At 38.3% G+C, this 27,461-nt stretch overlaps 1 protein-coding gene across 2 annotated transcripts in view; it reads right to left on the bottom strand.

Moving 5' to 3' along the window:
• CTSS (cathepsin S) overlaps positions 1-27,461 on the bottom strand; it is a 328,334-nt gene that overhangs the window by 197,939 nt on the left and 102,934 nt on the right. For both annotated transcript variants that reach the window (XM_044080053.1, XM_044080052.1), the window contains exon 3: positions 209-331. In XM_044080053.1, the coding sequence (XP_043935988.1) occupies positions 209-331 (123 nt within the window). The remainder of the gene's footprint in view (positions 1-208; positions 332-27,461) is intronic.

Here is a 27,461-nt window from a genome sequence, read left to right as displayed (position 1 = left end):
CAATTAATGATACAAAGCTTACACAGTGAAGCCAGGAAGTTAACTATTCTGTTAGTTAATTTTAAAAGGAACAGTCTACTATGAGCAGAAAAAAATCAGTTTGGGCTTAGTTTAGCATGGTATTTCTCTGGTTATTGGTGATCATTGTGCGTTTTGCTTTGCTTTTTTGATTCTCAGAAAAAAAAAACAAAATCAAGGTTACACTTACCATATCTCCAAACTGATTCATTGCCACTTGGTATGAATGCATTCCCTTGGAATATTCAAGGTTATGAAGATTAATGAACCTCAGATTTTTCTCCCAGGTCAAACGCCTGGCCAACTCTTCATCCTGAAATAGAGAGTGCCATAAAACAAATTAGTATTTCATTAATACTAAAAAGACAGGCCAAAATGTTCAAGGATAAAATATGCATTTTATATGTACATGTGAAAAAATTCAGGCATCTGTAATCTGATTCCTTTGTATACAACTGACTATTGCCTTTAACTCAAAAAATCTGCTCAGTCATTCTAGTTATTCTAAAAATGCAACTTGTCTTCACATTTCCCCAGTGAAAGAGTCTAGAATTAAACAGTTTATCTTCAGGGGAAACCTCAGCACCTATCTGTCCAGAGGGTCCTGATAGTTCAGTGGCAGTATGCCTGACATTATGCTGGAGGTTTTGGGTTTCAGCCCCAAATCAAAGCTAATATTATCCTTTCATTTCTGTGATTGCAACGCTGCTTAAGCAAAGGGCTTTCTGTATGTATTTGTGTGTGCGTGCTTGTCATCTGACAGCATACTTACAGTGAGTCATACTGAGCTGTGATATACTTCATCTAACACTTCTGTATGGTCAGAATATTATACAGCTATTGTGTCAGTTAGATGTAGTTCCTAGATGTATCAGCTGCTCATTTCTCAGTCCTGCTTTCAAATGTTCATTGCTTTATATAGTCTATGATTGAATTTCAGTTTCCAGATCTATAATCATTGTTCTTGTCTCCACAGTTACCTGTTTGGATCATGCAACCCACTCTCTGAGCAGTCTCAGGTGTCACATTTTTCTGGTCGGTAATGACTGCTTGCATACCAGATGCATGCTTAACCCCAGTCCCTAGGGCTGAAAGCACCAAATTCTTCAGCCAGTTATTCAAGATAAAGCAGGAATTTTCTGGATTTGCTTTTATAAAGTTTATTTTTTATGAAAACTGTGAGCAAAATAATTTGCATGAGTTGTGGATGAGTAAAACAAATGTATTTAATAATTTCTGCTTTTTTATATTTTTGTTTCGTGTGACAGAGTACTGTAAAATGTATTATTTATCAGGGCTTTGCAATGAAGTGAAATGAAAAAAGAAAAAAAAGTGTGAATATAAATGTTTCAGTTAATACTACCATTATTTGTGATTTTAGATCTAAGTTGTTGATCTGTACTCTTTATGTGTGTATCTTGAGTTAAAAAAATCAAGTTCATCAGTTGTGTATCTCGTTAGCTTGAAAGTGTGACTTTCTAGGCTGTTTTGTTTTGTTCTAGAATATAGAGCATTGTAAGATTTTGCTGGTGTATGCATTGTCGATATTTTAACAAAACTCTGGTTTAGGTGGCCAGATTCATTGACATCCTCTGTACTTTTATGAAAGACAACATAGACGGTGTTTCACTCTCAGTACTGGCAGACATAAGATTTTTAAATAGTATTCTATGCTTGCTGGTCTACAATCAGTGCAGCTTACAGTGCCATATGGACTGCTGGGCTTCACAAGTGAGAGGCAGCCAGGAAGGATAGTGCCAGTAAGCTGCACTGATAGTAAATGCAGAAGGAACATTGCAGTTGCCATAGAAGTGAGTATAGCTAAGTGTGATAACTGCCAAATACAAGATTTTGGCAGCATGCAAAGATCTGTATCACAGAGAACTTCAAGCAGCCAGACAGCAGTGGCTGTAGTAACACATAGAAAGTATAGCATTTGCCACCTCTGTGGACATCACCTGCAATGTTAATTTGCTGGGATGTATGAGTATGCAGCCTATCTCATGACTAGAGTTCACTGGTGCTGTTTCTTAGACTGCCAACAGAAATTTACAGCTCTTGCATGACATCCCATAGAATGAGCTGTAGTGGTTTCTGCAGTCAGTGTGGATGCCAGCATTTCCACACATATAGGGTTATGTGAACAGCACTACAGTCTGTAATTTGTAGCTAGATTTTTACAGATAAGCTTGTACAGGGAGGAGCAGTGGTTCTTATTTCTGCTGGGATATATTTGACCTTTCAATGTGAGGTCAAATTATTTTGCAGTTCATAGGTTCATTGATTTAGTAAAGCACTCTTTAGGCCCTAAGGCCATCAAGAAACACCTGAAAGAAGAAAAAACAAAACAATTCGTAGTCTCATGACCCATCCTAGCATCCAAGTTGACCGTGAATATTGCAAGAGAATTAAGATTCCTTATTCTATGAGGTAAGTTACTTCAGATTCTAAGAATGATCTAGGTAATCTAATTACTTCTCTTACTCAGATTCAAACAAAAAAAATTATTGTTGAGCCTGAGGGTGATAAGAGTTGGAGTACAGGTCTAAATTTAGCAATACCTGCACTGATTCATGCTTCCATGCTGAATAAGCTTAGATGTCTTTACCCCAAAAGTATTCATTGTGATAAGTGTAATTCATCTAGCAAAATAATGTTGTCCCAAGTGAGAATAAGAAGCAACTCAAAATTGTTCTCTAAGACTATAAAAGAATTATCTGGTAGTTTTTCAAGAACAGGCAATCATTTTGCCATTAACACAGGTGAGACCACTAGAGTGTAATTACTGCTTCAAAGGCTAATCAGGGTCCTCATATATCTGGTCAGATTAACTCAATTCCTGAGTCCTATTTCATTTTAAAGAAATAATTCCGGAAAATGACCAAAAGCTTATAAAAGACCTATAAAAAAGATATATCCTAATTTCTCCTCACTTCAACTAACTTAGTTAAAACTGACTTGGCCCTGTATAGATCTCATCTGTAGAATTTCCTTTATTATTGGTATGTGACGCCTCCAGGTGTGTCTGCAGTTAACGCCTACTGATGTCTCTAGGTGTCAAATATTGCTTGTTCATATTTGCTTCAATAATTCCAAAACCATACTATGTGCAAGGTTTTAAAATATTTAATTTTAAAGCTTACACAATAGCAAACTCAACTGCATTAATATTTGACCTCTGTCTAATGCAGGTAAATAGAGATTAAGTGCTGTTTTTATGATATTAATTTATATAGATATAATTTTTACATTTTTCTAAATATCTCAACAACCAAGTAACACAGGCAGAACTCCTTATGAAAGCTCTCAGCTAGATTAATAAAACGGTGCTGACAGTGTGTGTGTGTGTGTGTGTGTGTGTGTGTGTGTGTGTGTGTGTGTGTGTGTGTGTGTGTGTGTGTATAACTTGACTGGTTGCTGAGATATTGTTTATAAAATATTACACATGCAATAATTACTCTATTTACTGTGACTTATAAAATTTGGTTTGAGAACTAGAACCTAAAGAATACTACCACTATAAAAATAATTTGTGCTGAAGAGTTTGCCATTTCTACTACTTTCATAATCCTTATGGTTCCAGAGATATGAACATTTGTTTCTAATATGAGGACATAATTTGATTCTGTGAAAAAGTTTAGGCTCCACCCACTGGAAGTTAACAGTGCAAACTTCCTGACCTCCAGTGGAGTGAATGAGTTAAGATCCCATTATTAGTTTAACCTCAGAAATTCTACCCAGTAGCCAGCCTATGCCTTGTTAGCTACTGGAGAGGATTATTTATGAGCAGATCGTGGAATATTTTGAAAAGTATGTGCTGTTCATCAGTACCCGACATGGCACTGGAAAGAATTCTAACTCCATTACAGTAATTTACAGAGTCTTTGATATTATTTATGTTGTTTGTCTTTTCGGCTTTTCCAGGTTAGGGGTCGCCACAGCGGAACGCCGGTCCACTAAGGATTGGCAGTAGATTTTTTTTTTTTATGGTTACGAGTTGCCAGCCTGATGCCCAACCTTTAGCGAAGGCATGCCCATTCACGCATATCTTTCGGAGGCCACTCAACCACGTGGAGGACATGCAAACTCCACACAAAGATGCTCCAGCCGAGAATTGAACAGGAGAACCTCTTGCTGTGAGGCAACAACACTACTGCTGTACCACTGCGGTTTCTCATCTTTGATATTATTTATAATACTATGAAAAAGGTCTGCTCGCTGGAAAAATAGATATGATAAGAGTGGTTGATGCAGGAACCACAATTACTCCTTAACAAACTTAAGAATCTGGGCTTCGGTGATGTTACTATCAACTGTTTTCCCAATTATCTTACTGAAGATGCATTTCATATTGTATCTGGTACATCACTTTTGGAGATAGGCTGCCATGAAGTAAATGTTTCTAATGGCTTGTTGTTAAGTCCAATACTGTTTTCCTTGTTTTATTTATTAAACACCTTTATTAAATTATCACTTAAGATACACATACACTATTAGAAAATAAAACAAACCATATTAACAACTGTCATTCAGACCAAAATTACATAAATTGCTCATTTTCTCTAATCACTTTTTCTTCTGAACATTATTCTACATGTATTGTTCCCAGAAATTCTATTTATTTCTATGTAAGTTTCTCTTTTCCCTTTCCCTTTTCTAAAGGTCCCAGTTCTAGTTCTTTTATCTCTTTGACAATAGTCAATGCAAATACAGTTGGTTTAGATTTTGATTTCCATTTTCTAGTAATTGCTTTTTTAGCAACCAGCATTATTAAACTTAATAAGGCCTTACTATGTCTTGACAATTCATATCCTGCGTCCCAGCTCAAAATAATTATTTCCTTAGTTACAGCTATGTGCTCCCTCAATATTTCTCACAGAGTATTTTCTACTGAATTTTTAAAATCTGCCATCTCATTACACACTCAAGAAACATGTTCCTAGTTACCTCTTTCTTTCCCATTGCACGTCCAGCATTTGCTGCTATCTGTGGAAAACATTTTTGAAGTCTGCTTGGGGTATACAAATAGGTATGCAAACACTTCCAAGTGAAAATCCTAAGCCTTCTAGACTTTGTTGTATATTTGGGACAACCACAACCAAAAGGAATCGCTGCTCAAATGTTCACCAAACACCAAAACGTAGAACATTTTACTAACTGTTCGTGTTTGTTGGACTGAAGAGTCGGTTTATTAAAGTATTTTTGTGTGGATCTTGGATTTGTGGCTTCTTCAAACTGTTCTATGTTTTGGTGTATATTTGGGAACCATAAGTGTGTTAGCCCATTGTTCCATTATAAATTGCTTTTCCAGTGTCTCTTTCCAGTCTTTTCTAACCTCCTCTGATTGATTGTTATACTTAAAATCCAGTATTTTATATTGCCTACTAGTTATCCAATTTTTAACAGCAGCTTCTGCTTTAGATTTGACCTATTGTGATTGAAGAAAATCAGCTTAGGGATACATTTGGACCCCTCCCAAGGATAATTTTTAGAAGGGGTGTTAATTTTAAGTCTGTGTTAGAAAATTTGAACAATCATTTATGGGAATCCCAAATGGATAGGTGTGGCAGAAGTTATTGGTGTTCTAAAATTAATCCTGGCAATAAGTTTCAGGTTGGAGAGGAGGAGTATAGGATTTCTTAGAGGTTTGATGGTAATTCTGAGGGGGTAGTATATTTGGCATGTTGCCAGCATTGTTTATGTTTCTACGTGGGCAAAACTAATTGTAGACTAAAGGACAGGATCTATGAGCATGAATACATAATTAAAAAAGAGCAAAAGACTAATGACATGGCAAGGCATGTTAAGCAGTGTACAGGGCATTCTTTTAGATATATGGCCATTGACATAGTGTGAATAGGGCCAAGAGGAGGCCCTACTAATCTCCTTTTGGAGAAAAAAGAACTTATTTGGCAACTTAGGCAGAATGCCTTTAAATGGCCAGGTATGAATGACTAATGCTCTATTTCCAGTCTGTTAGAATTAAAGGCCCTTACTAGATGAGCTTTTATATAATCATGAAGGTTTTTAAAAACCTTAAGATTTCTTTTATTATAATATTTATAATATTTAGGTTTAGGTGTGCTTTTATGTATTATATTTTTCATGGCTTGCATTATTATGTATAATTATCATGCAAGTAAACTTTTTAGAATAATGTCATTTTAAAAGTTTTTAAATGGGTTTAAATAATATGCCTGGGGTAATTCATGTGGAACTTCTATGCTGTATCTTGATTGGTTGTTGTTATATATAAAAAAAAAAATTAATGGTGGTTTTATCTGAAGAAGTTCACTTACTTGTTCTGTGGATGAAAGTTCTAATAAAGTCCTTCTGGTTTGGCAAAACGCTCTTTTGGTCTGGTCTCCCGGTGCCTTCTCTTCGGTTTTTGTTTTGTGGATTTTATTAAACCCTCATTATATCTCCAACATCTATTCAGTATCTATAAAGCATATTACTTAGTCTCCTTAGCACACAAAAGTACTTGCATAGACATTTACAAATAAAGAGTTAGAATGTTCTTGATTGTTTAGCCTCCCTCAATCACCAGACCCTTTGCAAATCCCTTACTTGGATCTCCATCCTCAAGTAATTCACATAGTTCCTCATCATTCTGTTCCCCACTGTCCATTCTAGCTGTTTTAATTCTGCTTACAACTTACACAGTATATATTTGGTATCTATCTTGTTTTCCTTATGTACTGTTATAAATGGTAACCATTTTTTGACAATTAGACAGTTTGGTAGCCTATTTAATAATCTTTCTAGAACAGTAATCAAACTCCTAAAGGTTAACTAAATCTGTATGCTCAAAATTCTATTTGTACTTACATTGAAACCACTCTTCCCATCCCTCCTTCTCCTAGCAGCTGTGTCCAGTACAGCAAATTCTTTCAGCAAGTTGCCCTCATGTACTTCTGTATTAACCTTATCTCTGTTCTGAGAGTCACGCTTCTGGATTCCAATATAGCTTTGACTCTTGCAACCCAAACTTATTCACTGGCCACTCTAAGACCTCTGAAATGGCATTCAAGATTTTGTTGCCCTGATTGGACTCTATATCCCAAAACTATCTACCTGTGCACACAGTTGGTTCAGCATAATAACCCACCCTTTTCAGTCTGCCTAGAGTTCTAAATACAAAACACCCACACCTTATCTGCTCTCCAGTAAGGCTCAAAATCTGGCACTCCCTCTGAATTCTTCCCGATCCACTCCCCCCACCCTATCTTGGCCCTCCCATTCTTCCACAGAAATATGTGCTCTTTAATTTGAAAAAAAAAAAAAGAATCCTAGAGCTAAAGGAATTGCTTGAAATAAATACAGGACTTGGAGTATCATTACCTGTTGAGATGTACCTTGGTGCAAAACCATGTCTCACACCCTCCATTTAAGCAATGATTTGCACTTTACCAAGACTCTTTCATAATTTAGTTCTACTGTTTGCTAAAGTGTGGATGTCAGTTTGATTGCCAGATATTTAAAATTACCCTCTGCCCAAGAGAAGGGATATATTTCTTGTAAAGCCCTCTTTGGAATGAAGTTCAGTGTCACTGCACTTCTCTTGGTTATATGTAATTTGATGTTTCCCCAAAATCATTCAATGTACCTAACAATTTCTCATTATTAAGGTTATGGTCCATTAAATGTATCAATAAATTTAGATCTTCTGCATACAGGAATACCTTAATTCCACCAGATATGAAACTCATTATCTCACAAGTCCAGTGTGCCTCTGCAAGTGGCTTAAAGTACAAGGCAAATAAGAAATGGATGGAAAGACAAGACTGTTTCGTTTTTCTTTCCAATGTCTGCTTGCCTGAAAACTTCACATTCATATTAGCTCTATCAGAGGAGCCTTTATCCTTGCCAATAATTGACAGAATTCTCCAGGTAATCCAAACAATTCTAATATCCTAAACAGACAATTTCACCTTACCCTTTCAAAGACCTTCTCTACTTTTCAGTATCTACTTCCTTGATACAGACACACTCGTATTCTTCATAAAACCAGCTATAAATCAACTACCATTGCTCAAGCAAATGCCTCCTTAGATACTGAACCCACCTGGATCCTTCTAAACCTTCCCTCCTGGAAGAACAATCACCTTCTAATAGCAGTCGCCTACCTTCTTCCTCCAGCCTCTTAACAAATTTAAATCCCTTATTCTTACTATCACCTTAGCTGCCCACAACTACAAAAATATTGTTATTCTATGTGATTTTAACCTAAAATATCTAGATCCCTTGAGAAATGACATTGCCAGATTCCTAGCCAATATCAACTTTATACAGTTAGTCAATGTCACTCTTGTCCAAATCTCTGAACCAACAACCAATGCCTCCTCAATTTGCTAATCCCTAACAACCCTCCCATCATCTCCAATATTTTAAAAACAACTTGTTGTGCCAAGCAAACGCAAACATTTCTAAAATTAAGTAAATCTCACAGGCTGAAAATCCACAGATCCGACCTCCACCCCTATGACTATCCAGACTTGTCAAGGCCATCTCCATCCTCCCTACACTTGGGAAAATACTTGAAAAACTAATCTACAACTAACTGTCTACATACATCCAACAGCATCACTTCCTCACTCTTAAATAACATGAATTCTGGACTGGCTGGAGCATAATGACAGTATTATGGTCACTTACAGTTGAGATCTTTCTCAACATGGATAAAGGAAATCTTTCAAGACCTCTCTTCATTGACCTTACCAAAGCTTTTGACCTTATTAACCACTTCCTGCTCCTCACTCTCTCTCCAAGAAATTGGGGTTAGCCCTGACACTGACACCTGGTTCCAGTATTTCTTAACAAATAGTTATTTTAGAGTCAAAATAAGCTCATCAGTATGTCCTCTGGCACTCCTTACCAGAGAAGTGCCCCAGGGATCCATACTCACCCCACTGTTGCTTTCAGTCTTTAATTATCCTCTGATCTCCCTAACCTTCCTATTACTCTTTATGCAGATGACATGTTTATTCATTGATCACATTCAACTGTTCAAATTCAACTTCAGTCTGGCAATTAACTCCCTTAATTCTTTGCTAAGCCACCATAAGCTACTGCTAAAATCCTCTAAAACAGAAAGTATGAAATTTGAAATCTTAGCATTGCAGATCTGAATGCTTACCCAATAGAAATAACCACATCCTTTAAATAATTAGGTTTATGGCTAAGCCAGTCACTTAACTTCCAAAGCTGGATTGAAAACACCTGGAAAAAGATAAATTCTCTTTTATTCTGGTCCTGAAAAATGTTTCCCTTTCTCTTCAAACTAGCTAGAGCTGCAATAGGCAAAGAAGTTCTCCTTGCTCGACTTGAATATGGAGTCCCCATAATAGCCACAGCCTCTAAAAAAGTGCATCTACTCTACAGTCCATTAAAAATAAAATCTTCCAATTCATTTCCAGCCCCCCCCCTGAACACCAGTGCATGACTCTCTCCAAAGCCAAATGGCTACCAACCTCCTACAGAGCTGAGCTACTCCTAGGATCTCCTCTTTTCAAACTACTTCAGTCAGATGCCTTCCAATTTCTTGCAGCTGAACTCCATAATAAAACCACCCCCAACAACCTCTGCAACCTCTTCCAATTAACTCTCTCACTCCAGGCACCCCAAAATCAAACTGCACTGTACTGATGATTCCCTCTCCATTCTTGCACCCAGGCTCTGGCAATCCCCCTTCACCTAAAAGAAGTCTTTTTCCAAATGTTCAGAGGTCAACTCAAAAGACACCTCCATCAAAAATCTGCAAGTGCTTTTCCACTAGACACATAACCTAACTTCCTGCTTGCCTGCATCACTCCTACTTTGATCCTCTGTTCTCACCTGCTGCTTCCCTCTCATATTTACTACTAAATTAATTTACATTTGTTTTTCTACTAAGTTAATAATACCTACATATTTTATCAATTGTCTATGGAATTATCTACCTCCAGTGATTACTCTGTGAATTTATTCTGTTTTTTTTTTTTTGTGTGAATTTCTTCACTTGGGCTGTGTCTGCAAATGGTGTATTGTGATCAGTGTACTACCCTAGTAAACAAACTAAATAAATAAAATAAATAAGTCTAAGCTAATCACTAACATCTAAACATCCCATTTATGGGCTCCTTCTGAGACTAATAATGTTTTCAAAATATTATCAAAGGTCTGATGAGCAGGAAGCAACCTACTTTGATCAAGGTGAATTAGATGTATCCTTTTCCTTGCCAGCTTTTCGCAATAATCACTATACAGATCTTATAATTTTGATTTAAAACAAAGACAATCCTATACAGACTTGAATATAGAAGATAATTTCCTACCTTTAGAAGGGTCATAACTACTGCTTCCTTCTAAGAGATTGGGAACTACTTTAGTTATAACATAGTATTCATTAAGTTAACAGAGCCACGGTAATATCCACTCTCCCCCACCCTGCTAATAGAGCTTGATCAGGATCCCACCCAACCCTGAGTTTTCCATCTGAGCATCTCTCTTATCAAATTAAAGAGACTATTGCATCCATATTTCTGATGAGTTGTCAGAATCTCTGTGTTTAAATATTCTGGCTCTGAAGTCCATTTCAGATTCTTTTAACTCGTTCAGCACCTGTTTACCTCTCTGTGATCATACAATACTGCTTCTTTACCCTCCACGTGCAACACCTGCAAATCATCTATCCATGTCTAACAGTATTCACATTCTTAGTTATTAATCTGTCTTATCTTTGGGCGGCCGCAGTGGTGCAATGGTTAGCATTGCTGCCTCACAGCAAGTGGTTCTTTGGTTCAATCCTCGGCTGGGGTGACTTTTGTGCGGAGTTTGCATGTCCTCCCTGTGGTTGCGTGGGTTTCCCCCAGGTGCTCCGGTTTCCTCCCATATCCCAAAGACATGTGTAGGTGGATTGGACACTCTAAATTGACCCTAAGCATGAGTGCGTGTGTGTGTGCCTTCTGTGGAAGGTTGGGCGCCGGGCTGGCAATTCGACACCGTAAAAACTCCACTGTCAATCATAAGCGACAGGCGATCTGCTGTGGCGACCCCTAACTGGGAAAAGCCAAAATAAGTAGAAGAATCTGTCTTATCTTTCTTGTGAAGTGCTGCAGGTTTAAGCTCAATGTCCCTTTAAAGGCTTCTCACTATCTCAACACTTCTCTTGCATCCCCATTGAAATTTCTCTACCAGTTCTGTATTTGTGAATGAAACTATTTCTGGGAATACTTGTCCCCACATAAAGGCATGTTACATTTCCAGTGCCTCAGAACCTACTTCTTCTCTTCTTTTACCTTCACCACTAATGTAACATGATTGAAGACAGTAATTGGATGTGTTTCCAACTTATCTATTAAATATTTATGCTCATTCAATATCAGAATTCTTTTCAACCTGGAATAAGTATGACTATTTATTCATCGATATTTAAACCAGTTAACCCTTTTTATGTCTAGTAAAGCAGAATCCATTAATCCCAAATAATCATAGTATACTGCAAAAAAAACTTCTCTGACTTAGAACTTTAAATAATCTGGGAGCACATTGAGCATCTGTCTCATTTCCAGCTAGGTTCCAGTTCAACACCATAATTATTGTCCCCTCTTGAAAGCCCAGTATATAAATGGTAGCATGCCCCTGATCTCTGTCCATGGGGAATTAGGTTGCTTGTACACTGATGCTACTGTAATGCTTTTCCCTTTTATACTTCCTGTATGCCACCCTTCTGAGTCTTGCAGCCTGCCATTACTGAAGAAGACTAAGCCCTTCCCTTCCCATCTCTGCTCTGCTGTTCATGACACCTTGAAGTCTAGCTGTTCCCCCACCTCATAACAACCTCTAGCTAGTTTGGTGTTTTCTTGTTGAGATAGATGTCTCCTGTAAGTTGATGTTATGTAGAGAGAGCCTATTGATGTGGGTATGCACATTCGATTTTTGTTTCAAGAAAATATGTGAAGCACTAATCCTTACAAATAAACACTTCTTTTGTTAGCCTTATTCTCCCTGATCCACATTTATCTGCACTATAAATAATGCTCTTGTTCTATAGCTTTTCTGATTACAAAGTAGCCTCGTGATGCTCTTATTAAAGTACTTCAAGTGTCTGATCTTCCTTGTTTTATTTCAGCTGATACTGCTAAGAAGAAAAAAAAATCAAAGGTTCATAGATTCATAGGTTAGTAGGCTAAAAATCCTAGCGCCCTTACAAGCCTACCCTTATTTATCCCAAGTTAACAAAATTGAAAGTGTTTTGGTGAGCGAAGTTCACAGAGTTAAGAGTCTATGGAAATTAATACTGACTTCCTCTGTCCATGAGGGACATGGGCATCATCCTAAGAATTAATTTGTGGTCACCCATCCATTGGTCTAAGTTAAGTTTGAAGAGGGTCAGGGAAGGACACTGTTTAATGTGAATTAGAAGCTTGCTCCAGAAAAGTGGCAGTCTCTGAGAGATGCATCTCTATTCCTCTAGCATGATTTGTTCATGTCAGAGGCTAGGTTAAGATCCCTGGAGTGAGTGACGCTTGTTCAATTTAATTTATGAATGTGTAACATTTCCCTCAGGGCCTGGTCAGAGACTGCCTTGTAAGCCAGACACAAGTTACCCCTAAGCAGCCTGTAGGAGACAGAATACAGTGACAAGGCTTTCACTTTTTCCAGGTAGGACTTGTTTTCTGTACCCTGTATTTTCTTGGTGAGAAACTTCTGTTCCCTCTCCAACTGTTGCAGATGTCTGGTGAGGTACATGCAAAAGGGAGCACTGTACTCAATTATTCGTCTTATGAGGGCCAAGTATAATGGAATTATAACATCCTTAGATCTACAAGTAATGCCTCTACTTATGAGATATGCCACATAAAAGGATTTCCTTGCCACTGTGGATATGTGGTGGTCGAAATTCAGATTGTTATAAACCTGAGTGCCCAGATCATGTACCACAGTGTCTACACTTAGAGGGGTGATGTCTGTAATGTAATTAGCAGGGATGTCAGCTTTCTCAAAGGGAATAATAATGTATTTTTTGTATTTAGCTTTAATTCGTGGCTTTGGCACCAGTCATTTGTTTGTGTTAACCCTTTCTGCAGTATATTAACATCATTGCGTCTCAGTGATTGCTCCCAATTTTCAATTGTCAGTGAACTTAGTCAGCCTCAGGCTATCCATGTTTGCCTGGACTTCTGAGAAATAAATTCCAAACAGTATACAGCCCAGCACAGAACCCTGTGATATGCCACTGGTGACTGGTCTTTTGCTAGAGGTGAAGTCACCAACTTTGACTGTATGTGTCCTGTCAGTGAGCTAATTGGCTACCCATCTAGTGACTTAGGAGGTGATTCCCAATTGGGACAATTTCTCTGTAATACCCGAGTATGACATTGTGTCAAATGCCTTGGCTTGTCAAGGTAGGTGGCATGCATGTCTTTTCCTCATCCAGAGCCTTTGTGACTTTCTCAAAGAGGTCAACCAGGTATAACAGGCATGACCAACCCTTAAAGAATCTGAACTGGGTTGGGTGCAGAGTTTGATAATTGCCTGGGTCTTTGTTGATAAAGTCTCTCTCTTTTTCAATTTCTCCAAGTCTTTTGGTTTTCTAATGGCATGACAGGAATGGATCCTGCTCAAAAGTCAAAGTATGATTAAAGTTCATGAAATTAGTTTTGTTTCGATCTTTGATATTAGCCAGAAGTGCTCTTCACAACACCAGCAATGTGCCCAGTAATGACTCTTCTGCAGTTCATATGGAATTACATGTATTGCTAAGATTATCTAAATACGATTTTAAATTCTTTTGTATAAGACTAGTTGCTTTTACTACTATTGGGACTGATTTTAAAAGTTGTCAAAGAAATAAGGGAGAAAGAATTTTGAATTTGCTTGGTGTACAGAGACAGCTCAGATTCTATTTTGACATGACTAATGCTATAAGATAAATCTAATGAGCTTTTTACTGCCCTCTCATGGTAAGAATGTGGGTACTTGTATCGAACAAACTCTCTCCAAAAGGATTTCTTTGGTTATATTTTTGTTACTCTTTTCATGGGAAATCCATTTCAGGCCAAGCCAAAGCTCATTCTACTTGAGCTGCTGCATGCTATGGTGAATTTTTCAAAGGCTTGGATTCAAAAACCATTTTAGAAGTAGCCACCTGATCTTCCACACACATATTCACAAAATACTGCAAAACTGATGCCTTATCTAGAACCAGAGTTGCTTTTGCTAGATCTATCCTCCAAGAAATGTTAGACTGCAGTTCTACTCCTCAGTCCTCCTCCCAAGTACTCTAAAGCTTTGGTAATCTTTTCATGTGTAAGCAATACCAATAGTGATCAAATGAAGGACATAGTACAGTGTTGCAGTATTTGCATCATCCATCAGGTACCATTATGCTTTATCATGCCTGGGTCATCAGGTGGACACACTGTGATAAAGGAAGGTGTCTAAACTTTGGTATACTGACCAGATATGCAGTGTACTTGGAAGGATACTTCTCTTATGTAAGCAATACTGCAACAGTGATGTATCTGGACATCTAATGTTATGGTAAGATCTTATACAACTTTACTAGGCATGCAGTCTAGGAGATCAATAAGTAGCCTAGTCTAGTTTTCCCAGAGACCAACGTATGGTTAAGTACCTTGCTAAGAATCATACAGTAGGTGAATGTAGGTTGAAGAACTCAAACAAACAGAAACCAGCCTGTTAACAGTTATAGTATTAACCCTCTGTGCTAGCTGCTAAATATTCACAGAATGTATGAGTTTTTCCACAACAGAAATTCATTAAGATTCCAAGAGCAGAATAAGTTATTTCTTACACTTAGTTCACTGAATTGCACTTCTGTAACGCTTATAATTGTGCTATACAGTTAATCTACTACATTTTGCACTGTTATAAAGCTTTTTTTACTGTTTCACTGCATTTATGTACCGTTTTATACTGTTTTAAGTGTATTTTTCATTGCTAGATACTCTTTCATTACTCTAATTGCATGTTTGCTGAATTACTTATTTGCAAACTGCTTTTCCATACTGAGAGTTGTATTGTCTGTTTGTGAGTCCTCTATCTGTGCTTTTCTGGGCATTTTTTTTAGGTTTCTATGTTCTAGTCAGGTATCATATAATTGATTTGTTTGCAGTTAAAAGCATTCTCTAAAGTCTCTTTGCTCCTTTATCTGTTTAAAGCTTTCATTCAGAGGCTACAGCTAGTAGCTGTAATAGGTTCCCACCTGCCCTTCCTATTGGTGTCTTGTTCTTATACTTTGCTTTGCAGTTGCCCGCCCATACTGTAAATTTGATCTGGGACACTCCTCCCAGTCTAGAGTCATTAGTTCATTCTACCGAATACAGAGAGAACATTTGAGAAGGCCAACCCACTTAGATTCTTAACCTTGAATTATCTTCTGTTCCAACTTTCCCCTTTTCCACTTTACTAAAAAAAAGAGAAAAAATAAATTCTAAGCTTGTTTCCTGCCTTTCCTGTAACTAGTCTAGTCCAGATACAAATTTGCTGTATCTAGGGCTGTTTGTAAGTTCCTGAGCCCCCCAAGCCTTTCTGTGTTGGAGGAAAGCCTTCTAGCTTTTCAGTGGGAGTGGTAAGCACTAGATAACCTATCTACCCTCTAAGGAGTTGTAGTTATTAACCATTTGGGCAGTTTTTCTATCTCTCTCACCTTTTTGGTTTAAAAGCCTGCATTTGTGCTTGTTTCCCACCTTTCTTGTAACTAGTCTAGTCCAGATACAGACTTGCTGTATCCAGGACTGTTTGTAAGCTTCTGAGTGGTACCAAAGTCTGCTCTTCAATTTTTCCCTTAGATCTACTAGTTCTCTCTTCTCCTGCACTTATACTAGCTTATTAGTCTAGCACTTTACCAGACTTCTTGTAGCAATTATTGTATCACATAAAAGTGCTACCAGCATTAAACATTCTACAAGGAAAAAGATCCAGTACTTATTATCAATGCCAACCTCTCCTGGCATGTCTAAAGGTCAGTTCCCTGTGCTTTCTCCTATTAACCTGGTGAACTTGGGCATCCAGAGGCAATGTAGCAGCTGCCTCATGTACACTGACAACCCTCTCCTCTTATCTTCCAACACTCAGACTTGTGAGAGCTGCACTTATATATCCAAATTGGAAGCCACACACTCTCCAGCCAAGACCGGAATAGCTAGTCAAGAGGAGAAATTCAACACTTGTACCACACCACATGGAACACATAGCCCTCCAGAACACACACCAGCACTGCCTTCATATAAAAACACAAACCACACACCCACCTTCATGAAGCCTCTCAATAAAAATCTACCCAAGCAGCAGAGACCTCCAAGGCAGAAACGCACTTGACCACCACAACACAACACTAATCATGAGACACATAACTCTCCTAAACAGTGTGCCACTCAACCAAAGCCCCTAAGGCAAAACAGCATGCCCAACACACTACTCATAGGTGACTCGATAGTGAGGCATACTGATGTTCCACTCACTAGGTTGAATAAGGAGAAAGTAACAGACAGCTTCCTGTCAGGTGCCAGGATCTGCCACATAATGCGCGCAATCAGGTCCCTCAACAACAGGTACAAATATGACTCTATCATTGTAAATGTGGGTGTGAATGACCTGAGATGTACCTCCCTGGACTATATGAAAAGAGACATGGAGGAGCTCTCAGATTATGCAGCCCAGTTGGGTATGACCTTAGCCCTGAGCAGCATCCTACCATCACCCAGAATGGTAGTATACTACAAGCAGAAAATGGTTGATTTGAACAACTGGCTAAGTTTCTGGTGTCATTCCAAGGGGATCCAGTATCTGTCTGCCTGGGATGACATGGTTGACAGTCCTTGATGCTTTGCCAGAGATGGCCTGCTTCTGTCACCCCTGGGCTTCTGGATACTGGCCAAGGCTCTTGCCACCCCTATAGTGCCTTTTTAGGCAGTGTTCTGAGGACTAAATTACCACCATAACAGCTACAAACAAATGCAATCTGAGGGTCATGCTGCTCAATGCTAGAAGTGTAAATCTCAAAATGCACTTGCTTGAAGCACTCTTTAAAATGGAGAACATCGATATTTGTGCTGTAACAGAGACCTGGTTCAAGGCAGCAGAAAGCATCCCTTCACTAACAGGTTATAACTCATTCCACACCTTTTAGCCCCGGAACTTGGACCAAAGCTCCAAAGGTGCTGGTGTTTCCATATTCATAAAGGATGCGCACACCTCCAGATTGGTAGCCCAACATAACACATCAGAGATACTTCAGGTGCAGCTAACATTGGGTAAGACAGCGATTCATGTCATAGCTGGCTATAGGTCCCCAACCATGTCCCAAGACTCACACTTCACATTCCTAAGCACCCTGGAGAATATTAGGGCCCAACCTAACACTCTCTTACTAGGCAATTTCATCTACCCCTCCATTAACTGGGTAAAACTACCCATGTACCAATACACTTGCCCAATGTTTCCTGGAGTTCATTAATTCCAATGCCCTGGACCAGCTCGTTCTTACCCCCACTAGAGGTAGCAACATCCTTGACCTGGTCATTACTAACATGGGCGACCATTGGTTTACACCAATAGTCAGCTCCTCCCTGATTAGATCCGACCACAAACTGATCACCTCCAAAATCCACATCCCTCCCACCCACACCCGCAAAGATAACCACCATGAAAAACTTCTCCAAAGCTAACTTTGGGCTCCTAAAAACAGAGGTGGCTAACTTTACGGCACCCATGCAAATGGAGAATAGTTGTGTGACTGCAGAATCATACACCAATGCTCTGTACGACCACGTACACAAATGCATGGATCACGCCATACCTAATAGAACAAAGATGCTCTCCTCCAAAAAGAGGAAGCCAATCTAGTGGTCCCCTGCCATAAACAAACTCTACAACAGAAGAAGGAAACTGATGTAAAATAAGGTGAAGTCCCAAGACTGCAAAACTTCCTTATCAGTCTCAACAAAAAGTTGAGATTCCTCATTAAATCCTCTAAAGCTAGCTATGAAAACAGAATTGCAACAGATAGTAAAGACAACAACAAGGCCTTCTATAGTTATGTAAAGAATCTTCACTGCAATACCCAGATTTGCTCTGAGCTACTGCACAATGGTACCTCCTATACCTTGCCAACAGACATTGCCAGTATACTGGCCGACAGATTCAGTGAAAACTTTACCCCCCCCCCACAATGGACCAATCACAATACCAGTAGATTGCCAGGCACCCAGTATTACTGCTGCACAGGTTAAAACAGCACTGTCCAAGGCCAAGAATACAGCTTCTATGGGACCTGACAATATCCCTGGTTGTGTTCTACATGAACTACAGAGTGAACTGGCACCTCACCTGTGTGCCCTGTTCAATCACATCCTCACCTCAGGCTTTGTCCCTACCAAATGGTGCACTGCTACAGTCATCCCTCTCCACAAAGGAGGAGCAACTACAGACCCTGGGAACTATCGCCCCCATTAGCCTGATGAGTCTGATATGGAAAGCTATTGATGCATCATCATGGACCTAATAAACAAGGATATAGGGAATCTCCAAACTCTGGATCCCACACAGTTTGGTTTTGTGAAGGATAGATCATGCCTGCTCAACTTGGTCAACTTCTTTGAGTCAGTCACCAGAGCTGTGAATGAAGGCAAGTTGGCCAAGGCTTTTGATACCATTCCCCACTCAGGAATCATAGAAAAACTCACTAAATCTGGCATCAACCCCTATATCACTAGGTGGGTTGCAAACTGGCTCACAGGTAGAACCCACAGTGTGAAAGTAGCTGACTCCAAGTCAGACTGCTGACTAGTCATGAGTGGAGTCCCAGAGGGTTCGGTCCTGGGTCCTCTCCTGTTTGGTATCTACTTCTCTGAAGTCCAGGCCAACACGAAGGGACTGTGGCTGACAAAGTTCACAGACGATTGCAAGTTGGGAGCTATTATTAACTCACCAAGTGATGTTGACATCCTACAGAATGGCCTCACTGAGACCAACGACTGGTTTCAGAACCATGGCCTTAAGCTCTTAAGCTCAATGCCAAAAAATGTGTTTTCATCCCCTTTGGGAAAAACCTGGTTCCCATGAATTGCCACATTGATGGTAGTCCACTGAACACGGAAGGTGTTACAATAAGAGATCTGGGAACACAGGTTGACAGCAACCTATCTTTTGAGCACCATACTGCCACTATAGTCAGAAAGTTCTTCTATGTGGAACATCTCATTACTAAGAGTTTTGCATCCAGGAAGAAGGAGGTCATTGTCCCCCTCTACACTTCTCTCATTAGGTCAATCATTGTGTACAGTGCCCCATTTGGCATGTACCTCACTAGACGCCTGTAACAACTGGAGAGGCCACAAAAGTACCTCACAAAGAGGATACTAGGCCTTTAATACTTGTATATGGACACACTCAAAAAACTCCAACTATTCTGTTTCATATCTCCTACTTGGACGTGATCTCTGCTTGACTTACAAAGCCATGTCTAACCCAGTTCTGTCACATATGCTACATCTAAAGAAATCCCAATCCTGCCACACCACATACTCCAGAGACCTCAACCTTATTACCATAATTAACAAAACATGCTGGAGGGACAGGTTCATAACCCAGAGACTACCCATGCTATGGAACAGACTTCGCATACATGTCAAGCAGAGTACCTCGCTGACCCTTTTCAGGAGAAATCTTAACGAGTGAATGAGAAACAGAAAATTCACCCCGGAGATAACACCAGTGACTCTGCTCGACAGAGGCACTGGGAACTAAGGTCGGGTGGCACTATGCCAGGGTAATCATATGGCTAGGCTTGTAAAGGCCCCAGGGCCATTAGCCTAGTACACACCTGTGAACCTACGAACTTATTTATTCTTTAGTGATCACAGCAAGAAGAGTACAATTTCTTTCAGCAACTACTTTGTGAATCTTATTATTAGTTACCTAGGTTTTGAAGATCCTGTGTGCTTTTTTGAACATCAACCCCTTTTCCTTCAGACCAGTTCACTTAGCTAATAACTGTATGCATACAGTCACTGGATCCCTAACTTCCACTTGCTGTGAGATCCCTGTAAGCCTCAGATTCTTGCATCTTAGGTGATTCTCCATTTCTACAGTCTGGGATTCCAACACTTCCGTCTTCACTAGATAGTCTGACACTAACATTTTCATATTTCTTTAATCCTCTTAGAGTTCTGCAGCTGCCTCCAGCTTTCAGTTCCCCTCTGAATTCCTAACATAAGTGACCCATTTCTCATCCATCAGCTTAATTAAGATTTGCTTGTTGCCTTGCTGTTTTTTCATGTTAATATTTGTTTAAGATCTGCTCAATGCCTTATTGAGTCTGCATGTTGACATTTTTATCCACTAAACTGTGGCCATCCCTTTTGGGTGTTCTTTGATGTAATAGGGCTCCTTGGTTACCCGAAGAGACATGTTTCTTCTTCTTGGTACTTGCTCCACTTCTCTTCAACCAGATGGATGACTCTGGCTGATGACTAGTGAGGAGTGTCAGAGAAATAGATGAAGTGAGCAGTATGCAGTCCATATTCAGTAATTCCATTTGTCAGGACAAGGGTGCAAACATCCAAGTATCTTAGTAGTAGTCTGCCATTACTGCATGTTTCTTACTGCAATGTTTATCACATATATAACTGACTGACCTGGTTATTTCTTATGGAATAGGCTTCACCATATCTATAGGCTTAATTATCTGTGATATACCCTAACTTGTATCTGATTATTAGCCCTCACTGTTATCTTGTATGTAACCTGGAGAAACAAACTAATTTTGAGAGGTAATATAGTTTAATGCTAATGATGTGTCTACCCTATGACTTTCTGCCTTACTGAGTATAAACTTAACTTTACTCTCTACTGAGAACAGATGTTCATTAACATTTGCTGACAAACTTAACTTTACTCTCTACTGAGAACAGATGTTCATTAACATTTACTGACAAAGTGGTACTTTTACATTTTTACAAGTGAGAAATTAGGTGTATATCATCTGAGAATTAAATTCATTCAGAGAGTTTCTGCCTCATTCTCACTTTTCACTACAGTACCCTCCGGTATACACTTTAATTTGTAAGAAATGTTCTTGTGCCAATTGCACATAATATATGTTACTCCAATGTGGTCTGACTGTAACCATTTTTAACTAGCTTCTTTTAAGCTTTTTACTGCCTGCTTTTCATAATTGATTGGTTATTACATCATTATTAGTAAGCTTGTTTGTAAATTAGTCTGCTGCCTGCAGTCTTGTAATTTTGTGTTTTACTTCTTTGAGGGGATTAGCTGTATGAACAAACTACATGTGTTTGATTTGATTCATTCAGCCTTTAAGATTATCACACTTCTTAGGCTTTACAGGCAGTTTTGATGCTTGTAAATCATACAGATTCTGGTTTGCAATATTTGTCTTCATTCATGTTGCATGCTGCACCTGTATAACCATTTCATCCTTTGGCTTAACTTCCATTATGATACATACAGCTAAAGGACCACTATATATGGCATCACATCCCAGCATCACCTTTACTGCTGCTTAGGTTACCTGGAGAAGTCTGGGGTGACATGCTGAAAGCCATGGTTACTCAGTTTGTTTTAGCAGCTGTACAGAAGGGCATTGATACAATGGTTTCAAGAAGAGCTAACAATTTTTGTAAATGTTACAAGTACCACTGTATATATTTTAGTTAGTCGACATTCTTTATTGGTGAGGGAAGTTTTGTTTTAGCTATTTAATTGGTTTATTCAGTGTGCAACTAGCTTCATTTAGTGGTTAGAATTAGATCCTGGTGATGGGAATGATAGCAGTTTTTTTTTTAAATTTCATTGTCAATTTGAAACTGACCACAGGAAAATAACGGGAAAGGATGCAACATATATTCAGAACATATGGAAGCACAATTGATTTTTCAGACTATATTGGTTTAGATCTAGGCTGTATATTTGGAGGGAAAGTTTGGTGCTGAATTCCATTAACATTATTTGAAACTTACTTACCTAGCACAATTAAGATAATGACATTTCTTACTACTTCATAATGGAGTGTGCGTGGTCTACAAGTAATGAACAAGAGGAAACTATTCTGGCATCTATTCTCTAACATGAATACCAATGATTGTTTAATACAGTTGGAGCAGATATGTCCCTGTTAACTGGGCTAATTAAAGAATAAACAAAAACAGGACCCTCACATTTTTATTTCAGGAACCTCTGCTAATTACTATAGAAAAGACATAATCATTTTGTTGCATTTTTCCTTTTGTGTGACCCAAGCAAAAGCATATCTAGGGGATGGATTTATTATTAAAGAATGTACATTGTTTACTACCTCATCCCATTACGTTAGCTTTTATATATGTACCCTGTTCAGACCAATGCATTTTTAAGGATTTCTTTCAACACATTATCTATGTTTAATAACTGTGATGAAACTATAGGGGATGAATGGAACTTAAACATTGGTTTACCACTAGAAAACTCAGGGCTTCATCTGTGCAGCCATAAGTATGTTACATCCTTTCTTCTAGAATTTGCAAAAGCTTTTACTCTCTTCTGTCCTTACCAATCTTTATTTGCTCAAGATCAAGACTTTAATTTATTCCAAGTATCACAGAGAACATGGTCAAGAATTATTTTTCTTTTCTTCTAATCTTACCAAGACTTTGAGTTCAAGTATATTTCAGGCCTCACCCACTCTCTGACCAATTTATTATTCATCTTAAAACAATTTTTGATATAAAATTACTATTAATCACTAACTACAGTCTAAATCCATACCTTCCTCAAAGAACAAGACATCATTGTTCAGATCATATTGCTAATTCAGTCACACTTCCATGATCATTCAGACCATAATACTGCATTCAATATTAGGTGGGCAGCATTAAACTCAGAAGCAGAATTTTTTTTCTTAGAAGTAAAGCACCATATCTAAAATAAACAATGAAAATGTCATTATTTTCATACTGTATAAGGAACTAGAAACTGCTATGCACTGAAGAAATTAAATTATTTAATGGGTGTTCATCAGCTTAAGGCTTTTTGTGCGACTAACCATTCCATGACTGAAGCTTGTATAGGAGCCAAGTACGCAAACGGGTTGTTCTTTTTTTATAATGCTGACAAGCTTACACAGGCTGAATCATTGGCCAACTAATATTGTCTTCATAAAATATTATAATAAGTTGCATATGGATCTTAATGGTAAATTTTATCTGTTAAGATACCAGTCTTAGTATAAATACTTCTTGAAATTGTCATAGCAATACAAAGTACCAGTCTCTACATATCTGTTCTGAATGTTATTTTAGGTAAAGCCCACTACCCAGATATATTTGATTTTGCATTCTACAGAAAATTCAGGTGCTAGCTTGTTCCCCTACTGTTTTTAATCATATTAAATGTCACTGTATATCAAACAAATATCTATATCAAGCTTTGACAGTTTTCATCCTAAAACCCATTTCAGCTTCTCTTCTTATCAAGAACTAACATCTTATCTTATCTTAAGCTTTGACAGTTTTCATCTGAAAGCCATTTCTGATACTCTTCTTATCAAATAACTAACATCTAGTCTTTCTTACTATTAACATAGCTATCAATATTTATGCAACTATTCAAGCAAAAATATTTCAATTTATCACTGAGCAAGTTATCTCATAATTTCAGTTAAAGTTCACGGAAACCAGACAAAGGTAAGATAGTGTAATGCTAGAATTAATTCTGTATCATAATTCTAAAATGAGTAATCAGCAAGCAGTCTTTGCCTTAATGCCAATAAAGTTTTGATTGTGTTTACATGCCTTTCCTCTTTCCAGTACTAGAAAAATATTCTTTCCTCAGGAATTATATCAATGCTGTTAAAGTCCCAGATGACTTGCCCCCCCCATATATATATATATATATATATATATATATATATATATATATATATATATATATATATACACACACACACACATACATACACATGCATAAATTGTAAGCTTTCAGACTTCAGACTTGTTTTAACAAAAATAGGAACAAGACAAGGGTGCCCTTCTGTCACCCTGTAGTTTTATTCTTTCTGTCAGACTCTTGTCTGTTAAAGGACCTAGAATCTAATGTATAACATTTGACAATCTATACAGTAACATCACCATGTGTGTAGATTATACATTGCAATACACTAGCCCCAATTTACTACAGTTAATCATTAATTATAACAAAACTTCTAATTACAAATTTAATTTAGAAAAATCAGTTCTGTTTATGTATAGAAATCCTAATGTAGTATCAAACCTTTCACTAACTTCACAAAAAAAACACATCTCTGGATGAAATGAAATATCGAGGGGTAAAATGCAATATGGATATTTGCATTTCTATTAATGTAAACTTCAACTCTGTAATGAAGAGGATGTAAATTGACTTATAGAACTGAACAAATTTGATAATTGATGTCTTAGCAATACCTTCCATAGTCAAAATGAACATCTGTCCTAGACTTGTCTACTTTTGTAATACTTCTGTATCTTGCATGTCTTTAGGTTTTATCAAAGATTCAAAGAAACGTTATTGTCATTTAGGAAACACAAGTGTTACCTAAATGAAATTTTGAGTGTCAGCTCTTATATAGGAGAAAACAAACACAAAAAGACAGACATGATAGGTATTAAAGAATAAACAATAACTATAGTACAGAAGTAAATATCTAGGTAGCTGATGCATATGTTTGTACACTATTTATATATACACTGGACAACACTGACTACTAGATAATTAACACATGAAAAGAAAAGTACACTATACACAGAGGTGAGATTGAGTGATATTGCACATAAGGAAGTGACTGAAATTGCACTTGAATGAGAATATATTAATTTTAGTATGCAATAAATAAATAGAATTACTGTATGGAAAAAGAAAAAAAAATAATTGAGTGTAACAATCTCTTATAGGTTTGAAACATCAAGATTTACATCTGCATTAATGAGTCATTGCAGCTGGATAAAAACTGTTCACGAATCTGGAGATCCTACAGCGGATACTCTGTAACCTTCTACCAGAAGCAAGTTTAGTCAACCAACCATTTGCTGGATGAGAAGTGTCACTCAGTATTTTGCAATACTTCTTTTTACATCTCATTTCAAAGAGCTCCTGTAAGGTAGGAAGACTGGTGCCCACGATCTTTTCTGCTGTTCTCATTATCCTTGGCAGCTTCTTCCTTTCATCCATTGTGCTGATCAAGTATATAAGCAAAGTTATTTCAAAATTCTTATGGCAGAATAACAATCCTAGCCTAAATTTCAACAATCTTAAGCTTCCAGATGCTTTATTATAAGGTATTGAGAATGGTTAAATTATTCATAGTTTTACTCAGTGTTAGTTTATATCTTTGTGGATCATAGCCACTAGGGCTTCTAAAAATGCAATTTGTTTTATATCCATCTCTTTCTTATACAAATCCTCAACCTACTTATTTAAATTTCCTTCCCTCTTAAAACATCTAATTCATAGGTTCATGGGTTCATAGGTGTTTACTAGGCTAACGACCACAAGGGCCTTTGTAAGCCTAGCCATGCATCCCAAATCTCTGACAAGTTCCGATACGGTTGATGTGTACGCAAGGGCCTGGGAGATGAACAATTTACAGGTTACCTCTATCCATTAGAGACATAGGTGCCAAACCAGGGATGAATTTCTAGTTTCCCATCCAATTGCCCAAGTTGCACTTGAATTGGGTTAGGGAGGAACTCTGCTTCACATGGATGGGGAGCCTATTCCGTAGATGGTGTAGTCTCTGGGATACATACCTATCTCTCCGGCAGGTTCTATTTATATCACAGGCAAGGTTTAAGTCTTTAGAAAAGGTAATTCTGGTGCTGTTTGTTTTGTAAATATGCAGGAGGTCCATCAGAGTGGGGTCTGACAATGCCCTGTATGCCAGGCATAAATCTCCCCTCAGAAGCCTGTAGGAGACAGAATACAGGGATAGGGCCTTGGGGTGGTCCGCATAGGATATTTTACATTTACCCTGTATTCTTTTAGTGAGGAACCCCTGTGGACATTCTAATTGTTGGATGTGCCTGTTTAGGTACATATCAAAGAAGGCACTGTACTTAATGATAGGTCTGATAAATGCGGAATATAATTGAAGAATGACTTCCTTGGATTTAGATGCCATACCTTTGTTTATAAGTTGCGCAACATAAAATGATTTCCTCACCACTGTAGATACATGACAGTCAAAGGCCAGATTACTATCTATGTGTGTCACTAAGTCCCTGACTACTGGATTAACTCTAAGGGGTGTGTTGTCAATATGATAGTTACCAGGGATGGATGCCTTTCCAAAGTATACTATTATGCATTTCTTGGCATTTAGTTTTAGACCATGGCTATGACACCAGTTGTTTATCTGTGTCAGCCCCTCCTGAAGAACATTTCTGTCAGTGTGAGATTCAAAGACATTTCCTAATTTGCAATCATCTGCAAATTTAGTCAGTCAGAGACCAATGACATTGGCCTTGACTTCTGAGAAGTAAATGCCAAAAAGGAGCAATCCAAGGACTGATCTTTGAGGTACTCCATTTGTGACTGGCCTCCTTGTAGAGGTGGACTCCCCAATTTTAACTTCCCGAGTCCTATCTGTGAGCCAGTTGGCTATCCACCGGTGACATACAGGTTTGTACCTAACCTCTTGAGTTTGTCAACAATGCCCAAGTGGGGTATTGTGTCAAATGCCTTGACCAGGTCAAGGTAGGCAGTGTGAATTATTTTGCCCTCATCTATTGCTTTGGTGACCTTCTCAAAGAAGTCCACCAGGCTGAGTAGGCATATCCTGCCCTTGATGAAACCAAACTGGCTTGGGTCCAGTGTCTTGAGATTTACTATATCTCTGCTGATCATCCCCATGATAATTCTTTCCATGGCTTTACATATACAACTAGTGTGACTAATGGGTCTGTAGTTTCCAGGGTCTGTAGATGGCCCACCTTTGTGCAGAGGGATGACCGTTGCCTTTCTTCATTCATGAGGCACAAAGCCTGTTTGAAGGCTACAGTTAAATAGCAATTCCAGAGGCCCTGATAGGTCATGTTTCATGCTATTTATAAAGCATCCTGGGATATTGTCTGGGCCCATTGATGCAGTGTTCTTGGTCTTAGAGAGAGCATTAAGGACCTGTTCTCTAGTGATAGTAGGGGGAGTTATTTTTGATGATATTTCCTGAGGGAAGATTGAGGGGGGAGAGAGTGGTAAAGTTGGAGCTGAATTTATCAGCCAGAAGGTTTGCCATATCTTCTAGCTCAGTATAGGTGACTTCATTTACAATGAGCTCTGCACACAATTGTGTATTGCCTTTGAGGTTCTGGACATAGCTAAAGAATGCTTTCTAGGTGTCCTTGGCCTGGGAGGCCAAACGTACCTCAAATTTGGTTTTAGTAGACTTTATTTGTCCTCCGAGT

This window comes from Protopterus annectens, chromosome 8.part0, assembly GCF_019279795.1.
Source record: "Protopterus annectens isolate FY-2018-M chromosome 8.part0, PAN1.0, whole genome shotgun sequence".
In the NCBI taxonomy this organism is placed as follows: Eukaryota; Metazoa; Chordata; order Ceratodontiformes; family Protopteridae; genus Protopterus; species Protopterus annectens.
This window is presented reverse-complemented; position numbering and strand designations above follow the sequence as displayed.